This window comes from Grampus griseus, assembly GCF_964374135.1.
Source record: "Grampus griseus genome assembly, chromosome: 2".
Classification (NCBI taxonomy): domain Eukaryota; kingdom Metazoa; phylum Chordata; class Mammalia; order Artiodactyla; family Delphinidae; genus Grampus; species Grampus griseus.
In genome coordinates this window covers 160,254,208-160,267,490 of record NC_139018.1, presented here as the reverse complement: position 1 = coordinate 160,267,490, position 13,283 = coordinate 160,254,208, and the positions used below count along the sequence as shown (strand labels likewise).

Here is a 13,283-nt window from a genome sequence, read left to right as displayed (position 1 = left end):
GAACCTCAAAAGTCTAGCAACGTGACTTGGCTGAATATCTCACCCTGGAGGTTATTTGTATTCTCACCACACCAGCTTATGCTTCAGGTTTTTACCGGCAGATCTCTGAAGCATTGCTTAAGATTATTTTTTACTTCTGTGCTTTATATCAGGTCAGGTATTTTAACTGGAAGCCTCTGCTGTTTTAGTGAATTTTCAGATTTGCCTATAAATTGTTTGCCCCACTTAAAACCTCAATGTAAAGTCAAGTAAAGACAAAGCATGCTGGAATAGGTACCCACTTGTATATTTTGTAACGTTCAAAATGCTTCCTTTGGAATCTAAAAGGAAAGTATGAAGGGAGTCTCAGGAATGATGTGTGTGTTCTACAAGGTGCTCTTTGGCTATGGGGTTTTTTAAACCTCCATAGCTTTATTTTTTTACTCAATCCTTTTTTTTGGGAAATTGGTTAACTTTTTAAGAATGGGGAAAATGAAGTCTTTGATGCTTGGAATTTTGGGGGGGGTAAACTTGAGCTAACAATAAAAAATAATCCTAAAGATAAGATTCTCTTGGCTTCTGCCAGTCCACTCATCCCCCGAATATACAATAAAATTAAGCACACAATAGGGGCTGGTTTCTCTAATGAGGGTTATTGCTTCTCACTGAGTTCAGGTGTCCACAAGATGGCAGCATTGAGACGAGGAGGAAGGTGCCTAGGAGAGCTAGCCAACTGATCTAAAAAATAAAGCCTCAAAACAACTTCTCTGTACAATAAGGGAAGCATGGTATTATATGCTGTGTTAGGGTCAGGCTGAGAGCCTATCTCATTTGGATCTTTTCTTTAACTTTGTCTAAGCATTTAACACAAATATCTTGCTTTCTTCTCCGAGTCTGGGCTCCCTTGCCCCTCCCCCACTTCAACAATGGCAGGAGGGACTGTAATGGAAAGGTTTATTGAATAGATAAGAATGAGTTACTTTGCATTTTCAGTTTCCAAGGAACTCTTTTCAAATGCTAATGTGAAATTTGGAAGGAAGGCACCACACGCATTGTCAAAACTGAGCAGGATGGATTCTCCCATCCGATGACAGTGTGACCTGCCAAAGGATTCACAGGGACAGCTGGGAAAGTAAATCTAGTAAGTCACGTGATGTGTATAACGTGAGCGCTTTCAGTTCGGGCAAAGGGCTGTATTTCACAGCGGTAGTGTCACCGGAGAGATAGATTTCATGCCTAGTCCATCATAACCATGAAATAGGGCTTCTTAAAGCATGAGAAACCCTCTCCAAAATCTGCCCCGCTTCTGTACAGCAAGATTGAATTTTGCAGAAGTAGTGGTCAGCTGAACAGTGACAGAATGGTTGAACAACCTTGGATGTCAACGCCCACAGCCCCGAAAGGTACTGTTGTGTAATCTCGTGTTAGAAAATGTTAATATGGGAAAATGTTAATATGTGTGTGGTTCTGGGGGTCTCTACTTAAATGTTATTTATAAGACACGCACAAAGAGAAGGGCAGTAAGCCATTACAGCATACACATTTCTGGTTATATTTGCCTTGTAAATACATTAAATTTATTGTATAATTTACAGAAAACCATACTATCCGTAATTTGGCTATTACTATTCTGGTGATGTCATAAAATATAAGAAAAACTCGGGTATTTTTGTCATGGCCAGGACAGAGGATGGCTTTGCCTGAAGGAGTAATTCAGGCACTTCTGCTCCAGTGAATGGAAGTCAGCCTTTATCTTCCACTGTTCTTCCCAATCTACGAATTTAACATGGCGATCTGCTCTAACTACTCTTTTATCTGCTTGTCCCGATCATATAATTTATGGCAATCTTGTTAAATTAAAATAAATGTTTTTTTTTTTAATCAGTACCTTTTGTGGGGGATGGGTATGGAGTCAGAATAGTTCGATGTTGAAGATTCAAGCCTGGCTAGAAAGGCTATTAAACACACACAACACACAAAAACATTTCCAGAAAGGAAAAAAAAAAAAAAAACAGAAAGAAAGAGGAAGAGAGAAGGACAGGAGCAGAGGAGAAAAGGGCAGAGAAAGAAAGAGGAAAAAAAGCAAATGGACGAATGAAATGTGTATATAGGACTAAGTACGTGTGACCTTTCAATCTTCAAAATATTACCCAGGCCCTGTGGCTGCACAATTCTCATTAAATTCATTGGGAATAATCTGGCTAAATCCCTCCTTGACTCTTCAAAATAGCAGGAAACAATATTCTGCACTTAAATTTATAGCCCCTGTGAGCCAGCACCAGCTGCGCCTGGTGAACCCAGTTTGCCCAGAGTTAGATTGTCGTTAGCACCATATACGTACAAGGATTTAATTTTTAAATCTGGTCTTCAAAACTTCTATTGGGTATGCAAGCTCGCTGACTCATAGGCTGGTCTTGCAGTGGAAATAAGTGGAGGTGCCTGGGTCAACGCAACCAGGGGTCATGAACATACTCTGAACTGCTCTAGTGGATGTTTGGGGATCCCTGGAGGGTAAGAGGCTTCACCAGGGGGAGCTGGATTTAAAATGCAGGGTTTCTCATCAGTTCCTGGCAGAGCATTTAAACAGGCTTTTATGCATCCGATTACAACCCAGACAGTATATGAATATTATATGCCCAATGAATGTATTATATTGAGAAGAATCCTCAACATGAAGACTTCAGACTCTGCTTGAATCTCTAGTGGCTTCAGCAAAATCAGATGATGATGCAAGTTTAGGGTCTGACTTGCTGCTGCTTGTCAAGGTGCCTGCAGGACAGTGGGGATCCAGGTATCAGTCGGTTCATCTGACCATGGGGTGAACACCACAGTTAGACCTGATCTCTGAGCATTGGCTTAGCCAGGAGGTGACAATGAACGGAACTCCTCAAAGAAGCTCAGACAGTTCACTATCCATAAACGAAGATCTAGAGAGCCAGATTCATGACTCAGACAATGGAAAAACAGGAAACCAAGGCAAGTTGTAAAGGACTCTGCGCTGACTGTAGAACAGACAACCCCATCAATAAGCCCTGTGGTCCTGTAACAGAAAAGAACAAACCTTGGGGACTTCCCTGGTGGCGCAGTGGTTAAGGATCCGCCTGCCAATGCAGGGGACATGGGTTCGAGCCCTGGTCTGGGAAGATCCCACATGCCGTGGAGCAACTAAGCCTGTGCGCCACAACTACTGAGCCTGCGAGCCACAACTACTGAGCCCACGTGGCAAAACTACTGAAGCCCGAGTGCCTAGATCCTGTGCTCTGCAACAGAAGCCACCGCAATGAGAAGCCTGCACACTGCAATGAAGTGAAGCCCCCGCTCACCGCAACTAGAGAAAGCCTGTGCGCAACAACGAAGACCCAACATAGCCAAAAATAAACAAACAAACAAACAAATAAATACATTAAAAAAAAAAGAACACAACCATATTATAAAAAAAAAAAGAAGAACAAACCTGACTGCATATTGGATCTATTCCTTTAGCTCTAACCCTGTGCTCTCTTGCAGGTGCTTAGTCTTGTTGGCTCTGCACTTTTGTAAAAGAATGTTGCCTATAGCCTGAAATATACAGGAAAGCCCATTCTCAAGGCTGACCTTTAAAGGTATTACACCTTTCCATTCATATAGAAATAAAAAGTTGCAGAATATAAAATAACAATTGTCTTGTTGGAGGTTTATAGGAACATTGTGACCACACGTCCACGAACAGCTGCAAGAACAAAGGATTCCAGCACTAAGAAGTTTACAACAACTAGCCACATCCCCTCCCCTTTTAGTCTAAAAGAAGCTTGAATCCTAACTCGGGTAAGATGGTTCTTTGGGACACTAGTCCACCATCTTCTCGGCCTGCTGGCTTTCTGAATCAAGTTGCTATTCCTTGTCCCAATACTTCGTCTCTCGATTTATTGACCTGCCGTGGGGTGAGCAGAATGAGCTTGAACTCGGTAACAGTTTGACGTGAACTTGTTCAGGTGGTGGTAGCAAGGGGTCTTACTGGTTCACGATTTGTACCTCTGCCCTCTGACCACAGGAGACCCTATGAGATGACTGTCTGCTCTGGATCTCCTCTGTGAAGCTATCAAGACAAAGGCCTTGAGTTCATGCACAAATCAAAAGTTCACAGAGCCATTCCTGGTCTGATAACAAAGACTTCCAGCACTGAGGGAGAGTCAGCCCATTTTGGGATCTGATGTACCTTTCCATTTTCCCCAAGGCTGCTGTTCATGTTTGGTTTTTTGATGACCCCTAGTTCTTTGGACAGGCAGGAAAAGAGATGAGATCTAACAAGCTAGCTGGCAACTTCCTAGTGATTGTAATTAACTCTCTGGCAAGAGGAAAAACTAGAGAGACAGTTAAAATGTTTGTTACATTATTAGAACGTCACTTGTGCACCTTACCCCTCTTCCCTGTGACAGAGGGTCATAAAGAACCTGCAAGGAAGTTACCCCATAAAAACCGCCCTGATGGGGCTGAGTGGGAAACCAGGAATTTCCTATCAGGGAAGATGGGAGGAGAGCAAGAGCCCCATCCAGGAGGCAGGGGCAGCCAGCCAATCTCCCAAGGCTACGTTTTATAACCTGAAAAGGTGTGGATGGGACTCCCAGCTGGCTGTTGGAATTTAGCTGAACACTATTCTTCAGTTTCATCTTCGGTATTTGGGGGTGTCTGAGCTGAGTGGTAGCAGGGAGTCTGTCACCCTGAGCCCACCATGGGGAAACCTGGGGTTAAGATCAGCTAAAGGGAAGTTTGTTTTGCTGGTTAATTGGGTCAAGAGTGACAGCACCCTTTAAGGAAGCATGCTAATCAGAGCAGTCCTTTCTGTTTTCTGCTGGCTGCGGAGGGTCTGCTGTTGAGGAAACAGTGATGCACACCACATGCCCCATTAAGAAGTGACCGTGGAGGCCAAGGCTGCGGGCTTCAGTAGAGGAAATGGGAGAAGCTGGTGAGCTGACCTGTTCACCTCACTCTAATGATTAACTTTAAAGTATGTAAAACTTCTGATTGCTTATACCGACAGTTTCCCCTGGTGTGTGTCTGTGGGGAAGATTTTCAAAAAATACCAACAGAATACAAAAGAGAGTGAGGGGGAGACCACCTTACCCCTGTGGCTGGGCCCTGATCAACAGCAAACCAGAGGCTCTAAAAGTCATCACAGGGCCTCTATTAATAAAAGGATGCAGAGGTGCCCTTCCCGAGGGCGCGCCTCTCCGGGCGCACTGCTAGCCCTGGTTTCCTGCACCCCATCTTGCAGCGCACCCACTGGAAATGCGGCTGTAAACCTGCCAACTCTGTGGCAGACAAAACTGACAAACTTCGCCTGTCTCCGATTTGCTGAGTGGCGATGAAAATAAATAGTCAGGCTGCTGCCTGGGAGACTTCCTTCTCCTGAGTTTGCAAACACAGTCCGTGTCCTAGATGTGCTGCGTTTAAACAAAGTATGTTCCTCGGTTCCTTCCGCTGAGAGCGGGGATTGTCACCATTTGGCAATGACTGATGGGGAAGGAAATGTTGCTCCCTGCTGCATATACATGTGGATGAAAGGAAAGCAGTGTTTATGGCTCATGCTTGGGGACCAGATGCTGGTGGCATCTCTGCTAGGACTTTGAGGGAAACGGAAACTGAGAACCGTAGCGATGTGCTATTTTGTGGGAAAGAACAGGCATATGTGAAAACTACCACATTTTCTCTTTGGTATTTGATACCTGATTGTATAGTGCTGTCTATCACGGTTGGCTTTTCTGTGGTCAGCACAGTGGTACCACCTGAAACACAGAAACAGTAACATATGAGATGAGAAAAAGGCAGCATTGTAGGTAATATTTAGTAGAGAATGCTGTATGCTTACATACATCTGTTAGAGGCTAGCAGTTCCCTCAGATAATTCTTCCTTTAATTCCAGCTACAGCAAATGTCTTAAATTTTGTTCACCACAATACATTTATTCATAAAGCATCTAGGCAGTATGGAGAGTTCCAGACTTCCTTCCAAGGGCATTCCCTGACTCCCAGACTAATCGACGACGCTCACAATTGCAAGAGTGAAAAGCAAAGGCCGCCCAAGGTCCTTAGTGACTTAAGTATTAAACTTGACCTAGACCTCTAAGCTTCAAATAGTTTCCCAAGGTTTCAGATGTGTGTCTTGGGGGGAGTTGCAAGGCTGGTCCCTACAATCTATTTTAAAAACTGAAGTTTTAAAGCAGATGGCAGTAATTCCTCCTTTCTTTTGCGGCTGCGGTTGTTTGTTTTTCCCAAGGACAAATAATTCCGCCCAGTATGCAGTTCGGAGAAGCTGCAGGAAAAGGGGAAGGGGCGGAGGGACACATTTCTTCACAGTCCCGAGGAGCTGGAAGGCTGCACAAACAACACCCTGAATGCCATCAACTTCAGTCAGCCCGGGTCGACTTGGAATTCGTGGTCTGGGGACCAGTGGAAACTTAGATTTACCCTCTTAGCTTGGGTATCTTAGCTCAGCCATTTTCCGCCCTTCGTCATGAGACTTCTGTTTTAAAGTCCCGTTCTTCAAGTTGCCCAACCACAAGCATCACCTGAACGCTTCTTGAAAAACTGGTTTGCTGTTTATTACTTTGGTGCTTTCGAAAGCCATTTCTCCATATGTGTGCCTGCCTTGCAGATCATGGTCGAGAGCATCTATTTGCTTTCCCGAGAGATAAAGTCCTGGGTAGACTCAGGGTAAGGGCATGGGGGGCTCATGCCCATCGTGGAAAGTTTGGAGGTGGCTCTGAGGTGCCATTGTACACCTCCCAGTAGTGTCATTCAATAGAGACTGTAGTCATCTCTATTCTGGCCGAGGCCTAGTCCTCTCCTGCAGCTCCCATGGGTGAGAAATCACCCGGATCATGAATCAGAGAGCCGTAAAACTGAGCTCTTGAAATGGCCTGAAGATTTCTGAGCTAGTCCACTGTAGCACCAAGTCGTGGTACCCCTGCTGGCCCAGTAAATATGCTGGATAAGTGGTCTCACGTGTGCACGGCCTCAATGAGGCAGGCGCTAGGAGAAGCCATTACATATATTATGGGTTAAGAAGGTGAATCTATAATGGCAGAATTGGAGGGAGGCCAGACGCATTAGCATTCCGTTCCCAGTGGTCTTAAAGGAGAAAGACTCAAGGTGAAACTTCACTTTTAAAAACAGATATGCACTGTCAGTTGTGTTAGAGGTTGGGAGCCAAATTCCGCTGTTGGGGACACACAGATCCAATGTGAAATTTGGCCTCCTGGTGCCTTTGAAGCCAACTGTATTATCTAATGACATCAAAGGCATTTGCAAATGAGTAACTTCAAGGGTGAATTTTCACCCTGACAAGCAAGCAAGGGAGAGCAAAACCTCTCCTCATTTCCATGCATTTGGTACAGTTCACCTGGAATTCAGTGTTGTTTATAGGTAATGAGCATTTTGCTAAATACTTATTTCCCCCATATTCAAATAGGCCACCCCCCCAGGAGAAGACATTAAAGTGACATCATCTCTGTTAAGGAACCGAACCTTAAGAGAGCATTGATCCCAATTTCCATGCTGCCAACCATCAGGGTGAAAGGGAGAATACTTTTCATTTGGTTTTGGACACTGAACGTTCAAAGTTTGCAGCTGTGACAGAAAGAGCAAGGAGGGTACAGACTTGTGTGTGAGCCCAGGAGGTGAGATGCTCACCTGTGAAAAGATAGTGGGTTAGGTAGGGGCAGGCTGGGCTGCTTGCAAACGCCGGCAAATGTCAGCCCGCCCTTCTTCAGAAAAGACTAACACAGAGCTTCATAGAGCAAAATAAGCTTTTAAAAAAGGACAAATGGGCCGTCATGCAGTAAATGAATACAAAGCATGAGGATGTCTTCTTAGATCACCTCTTCTTGTTGGGGCAACAGAGTGAGCCTTCGCAGCACCCCCGGAAGTTCTTAATATATGCACGTATAGATCAAATTATTGAAACAAACGTGCTGGCCTGAGAAAATGACTTTTTTCGCCAGGGTAATATGTAAAAAAAAAAAACCAAAAAACTAGAATGGATTTTTTTCTATCTACCCAATAAATGATTTTAAATGCTGTAGATAAACTATCGCCTTGTACTTATAAAGGACTGTCAGTGTTTCCAGTCAAAATGACCCATTTTCTGTGGTTTGCAACTCGGGGCCATACACAATTTGCTCCAGGCTAACAGACTCACCCTATTTCATTCAAAGGCTTAGGTTTCAATTGATTCAGTCATGAGCCGATGCACAAATGAGAAGGTTGGTTGTTCTGACACAAGGAATAAATCTGAGGCTTTGTCTCTAATCAATATTAACTGACCACTTTAGGGTTTATAAAGGAAAGAACCTCTCCTCAAGAGGGTAATTGAACAGGGGAGTCTGTGATGACGGCAGACGTTCCTTTATATGAGGATTTTCACTACGGATGGGACGTGTGACCGGGTTTGCAAAAAGCCTGAGGTTTGCAGAGTGTTCACAGGCGACCTTGGGAAGGTTCTGCAGGACCTGTTTCACCAGACTGGTACTCTGTTTTAACATCAGCCGTATAAGCTTTTTAGCTGGAGCTTGACATCTTACAAAGAAAAGCCCTCTGCATTAATTAGAGTAATTTTTGTGGCTTGCAACTACTTATATACAAGATTTGTTTTCAAAAGCCCATAGCCACGTGACATTTATTGGCCATTCGACTGTAAGCAATTATCCTGGAAATTTGGAGGCAGAGAACCTTAGGAGGTAGGATTCAAATGTAAACTCAGTTCATGGTACTAAACTTCTGAGCTAGATTTTACCCCTTATTCCATCTCAGGGTGCAGAGCAGTCTTCCTCCTTCAGAAGAGAGCTTTTGAAGTAATTGGAAATCTGGGACATTTCCTTCCACATTTTACATTAATGCGTTAGCTACTAACGTGGCACTATTGTGAAGTTACATGGTAACGTCTTCAGTTTCGCCCATGAAAATGAATTACGTGGGCTCTCCTGAATCCCTTTTGGGTAAAAATACAGACCTGCATCCACGGGCTCGTGTTTAATGTAAAATGAGAGTCAGATGCTGTAAGAAACTGTGTTTTGATCTGGGTAGCAGTAAAGGCCCCATGGTACCTTTGGCAGCAATAGGGTGATAATTCTAGTGCTTTGGCCAGTTTCCAAATGGTGGCGTCCCATTTCCCCACTTGCTTAATGTTTCCTCTGCCAGTCCAAGTAGAAGAGAAGGTCACTTTCTAGCTTTTAGAGTTTTAGAATATCATGGAGTAATCCTCTAAATAAGTTGGTGAGGCACGTGGCACACACCATCCCTGATCTATCTGCTAGTGGTGATGTCAAATAACAACAAATTCTGCCCTTGTAAATTCTAATGTAACATGATTCACAAAATCCTAGCTTCAAAGCTGCATTTCAAATATAAGCTTGATTTCATTAATTAGTTGGTTAAAGGATCCACTCAAAAAATTTGATCCCGGTTAGAAACTGAAAAGAAACGTTCTCCAGCGTGTGGTTATGTACGGGTGGCGCACATGTTATCTCGGAAGGGGGTGGAGGTCAAAGATGAGAATCAGTTTATGTTATATTTAGCCATGGAGGAATTCTTATCCGATGAAGACAATCCTAGCCTTTGGCTCTGAAAATGGCTAACATTATCGCTCGAATGGCTGTGGCTGTGAAGGACAATTTGTTTACACGACAACATGAGGAAATGAAGATGCACGTGTTTTGGCAAGGCTTCCTCCCGCCTGCCGCCGCCGTGAGGATTTCCGAAAACACAAACAGACGTTAATTAGCGGGTCTCGACTACAACATGAACTGAGATGGTACAGCAATGGGATGAAGATGGTTTCTGCACCTGTGAGCTGGAAGTCATCACCTGTTCCGCTGTGGCAGTTGGCCTGGTCGTCATCGCATTCATCTACCAGGTTCCCATTGGGAGTGGTCGGTCCAGCTGTAGGTGCTGAAACAAGATCCAAAGATTATTTTCTCACACCTCTGAAATGTATTCTCCAGCCCCCGGCTGTTGATCCTGCTAATGCTTTTGCAGAAAACTCTAATCTGTGGTTAGAAGACCGGGAGCGTGGTTTGCCTCTCTTTCAGGAGCGAAATATACTCAGAGTTTGCAGAATGCGTTGGGGACTGCTTTGTTTTGGTATTTGATCTGTATCTCCTTCGTAGAATTGGCTGCCTTAGCATTTTATACATTGTTATCTACATACACATCCTTTTTCTGTAAAGTTCTTGTATTCTCACTGGTTATTTATTCATGACCCTGAAGTTGGGAACTTTGATGATAGAGATTTGGCTTGAACTGTTTTTCCTTTCATTTTCAAGGTGCTAGAGGACTGACTTGTCAAGAATTCCTTTATATTCTTGGTATTTACTAAGTTTATCTTGTAAAATTTTCCCCAAAAGTGAGTCTCAGCATTCATTTTTAGTACAATATTGTTCTTTATTTCTTTATTTTTTAAAGAGCAACTCCATTTCCCTCTAAGTAAGCTTCTCAGATTGTGAGCCCAGGCAGGTGTCTGGGAGTTCCCTGGGGTCATTTTACCTTAACTCCCAGAGGACTACATTCCACTGCTGGCAGGTATTCCCATAGCTTTGAGTTTGTAGTTGAAAAGTAGCCAACATTAATCAAAGACTGCTTTTGAAGTTCTTTAAATTTAGTTCCGTCTATTTTTCTTTTCCAGCCTGTTACTCATTTTTGCAATCTGTTTAATATCTTACAGTTTTCGGCATTACATTTCACTTTACATGACTTGAGATAATGGACAGTTCTCTTGATGTCTGAAAACCAGACAAGATGCTGGGAGTGGGGGCCTGTTCTCTAACAGCTTCTGGCCAATTGGAATGTGCTGGTAACTGCTGCTTTCTCAATAAAAATTTGACCCTGTTTGTTATTGTGCTAAAGGCCTGAGCAGAGTTATAATAAATGTAGAAACATAGCTAGTTTCAACTTCCTCAACTGCCCCAAACACACACCAGTAATAATTAGGAAATCGCCACGTACAGGTAATGTTCACACCGTTTAGGGGTACAAACTAGACTGTAAAATGCATACACACGTATTCTGGGTTCTGCTTATTGCTAACACTGAATCAATAGAATCCTCTTTGGCAATCCAGATGCTTGCCTTTGCTAAGCTGCCTTTGCTCTTGGTAACGTGCCACTTTCAAACTCTCTATTCATCTTGCTGGTTTTTCCACATTCCTTATGGTATTTAAAAAGGAGGAGTTTTGCACTGGAAGTGGACCAGGGTAGTACGGGGATTAAATTGAAAAAAGTAAAAAGTGATGTCCCAGTTTTACTACTTGAAAATCTTTTATCTTCTGTGGTTCTCTAACTGTTTCTTAAACATAAGTGCTAGCCCCAAATAAGATGGAGACTCCGAGATGGCTGGGCTGCACATCACCCTCTTTCTCTATCTTTGGGTATCTCCTGTAGCACAAGGTACAAAGTCAGTATTTAATAAGGGCCTGTTAATCGTTTTAAGGGAGAAGAAAAACACTCCCTTTCACCAACTGTGTTAAACAGCTTTGACAACACTTTCCCTGGGTGCTGGCTCCTCGTGTGGCTCGGGGCAACTTCCCCACCTCGGTGAGTGCCTGCAAACATCTGCAGCAAACCCCTTCACCACCATTGCTACCTCACCACAGAGTTGACACTGGCAAACTGCCACCAGGCTCAGTCTTTTCAACCATCCATTCATTCCACCTTCTAAATCAATGTCGCTTCCCAGAATTGGGGCTAAAGTCCTGCATCGGAGCAGCAGACGCCCTTTTCCAGGCAACCACATTGCTCAGCACACTGAACGAATGTGTCTGCAGGTGGTTCAGTCTGCCCATCCCTTCTTTTTCTTGGCATCTTTGCCAAAGTCCTGGCACATGGTTATTCTTGGTCTGTGTTGACAGTGACTAGATGATTCAGAGGTCCTGGGACATAACTACAGATATGGAAACAACTACCTAATAAAGAATCGGCGATAATGGCCTGCTTTTCGATAAACACATAGGAAAGCAGCTATGAATTATTCACTAGGATGGTGATTTATAGCTTAAGATTCTTTAGTGTGTAAGAAATGTTTTATGATATTTAATGTGCTCAGGAATGTAATTATATTTGGGTAGCTCAAAACACAAATAATTATGAAATCCCAAGAAGGTGATATTTAAGAGGCATCCTTCCAAACAACTCTGAGCATATGCTCAACGGATTAACATCTGGGTACCAACAATAGCCATTCTTTGCACTAACCTAGAGAAAGACCTTTATGGGGATGAAAAAGTTGGTATAAGGTTACTCGTTTATGCCCAAATTGAAGGCAGATGGGAATTCCAATGCACAAAAGCATTAAATAGTACACTACGCAACCATCATATTTTTTCAAACATTCATCTCATTCATTATGTGAAAAAATGCAGAGGAGAGTGCAGTTCTGAGGTCAGTGTGAGAAGTGAATTTGTCCTTGATATGACCTTCCTATGATAACCTAAGTCTATCTTTAAACAGACCTCACTGTACATTATATATATTATCTCATGTAAAGTTTTGTTTCTCTGCAGCAGCCTAAGAAATTCATGCAGGGGACTTCCCTGGTGGTTTAATGGTTAGGGCTCTGTGCTTCCACTGCAGGGGGTGCGGATTCAATCCCTGGTCGGGGAACTAAGATCCCTAAAGCCTCACAGCGTGGCCAAAAAAACCCCCAAACCAAGCCAAAACAAAACAAAACAAAAAAACCAACAAAAATTCATCCAAGATAACGTCTTGATGTTTCAGCCTGTCAAATGCTGCTTCCTGCTAGTATGGGATGGTAGTCAACACTGCAGATGCCAACTTGGACCAGACACGGACCTCTGAACAACACTAAGAAGGTCATGGAATCTGTGGTCGCCGGGGTTGAGGGAGGGGGACTGCTTAATGGGTAGGGGGTTTCACTTCGGAGCGATGGAAACGTTTTGGAACTAGATAGAGGTGTTGGTTGCATAAATAATTGTCAATGTACTAAATGCCACTGAATTGTTTACTTTAAAGTGGTGGATTTTAGGGAATTCCCTGGTGGCCTAGTGGTTAGGATTGGGAGCTTTCACTGCGGGGGCCTGGGTTTGATCCCTGGTCAGGGACCATCCTACATGCCACGAGGTGCGGCCAAAATACAACAACGACAACAAAATAAAATAAAATAATTAAGGGCTTCCCTGGTGGCGCAGTGGTTGAGAGTCCGCCTGCCGATGCAGGGGACACGGGTTCGTGCCCCGTTCCGGGAGGATCCCACATGCCGCGGAGCGGCTGGGCCTGTGAGCCATGGCTGCTGAGCCTGCGCGTCCGGAGCCTGTGCTCC

General features: G+C 43.7%; 1 protein-coding gene across 5 annotated transcripts in view; it reads right to left on the bottom strand.

Annotated features, from left to right (window-relative positions):
* NRP1 (neuropilin 1) overlaps positions 1 to 13,283 on the bottom strand; it is a 139,451-nt gene that overhangs the window by 12,440 nt on the left and 113,728 nt on the right. For 3 of the 5 annotated variants that reach the window (XM_082649566.1, XM_082649565.1, XM_082649567.1), the window contains 2 exons: positions 9,798 to 9,902; positions 5,682 to 5,741 (listed from right to left, as the gene is read on the bottom strand). In XM_082649566.1, the coding sequence (XP_082505692.1) occupies positions 5,682 to 5,741; positions 9,798 to 9,902 (165 nt within the window). The remainder of the gene's footprint in view (positions 1 to 5,681; positions 5,742 to 9,797; positions 9,903 to 13,283) is intronic. The other 2 variants (XM_082649568.1, XM_082649569.1) reach the window with 1 other exon arrangement.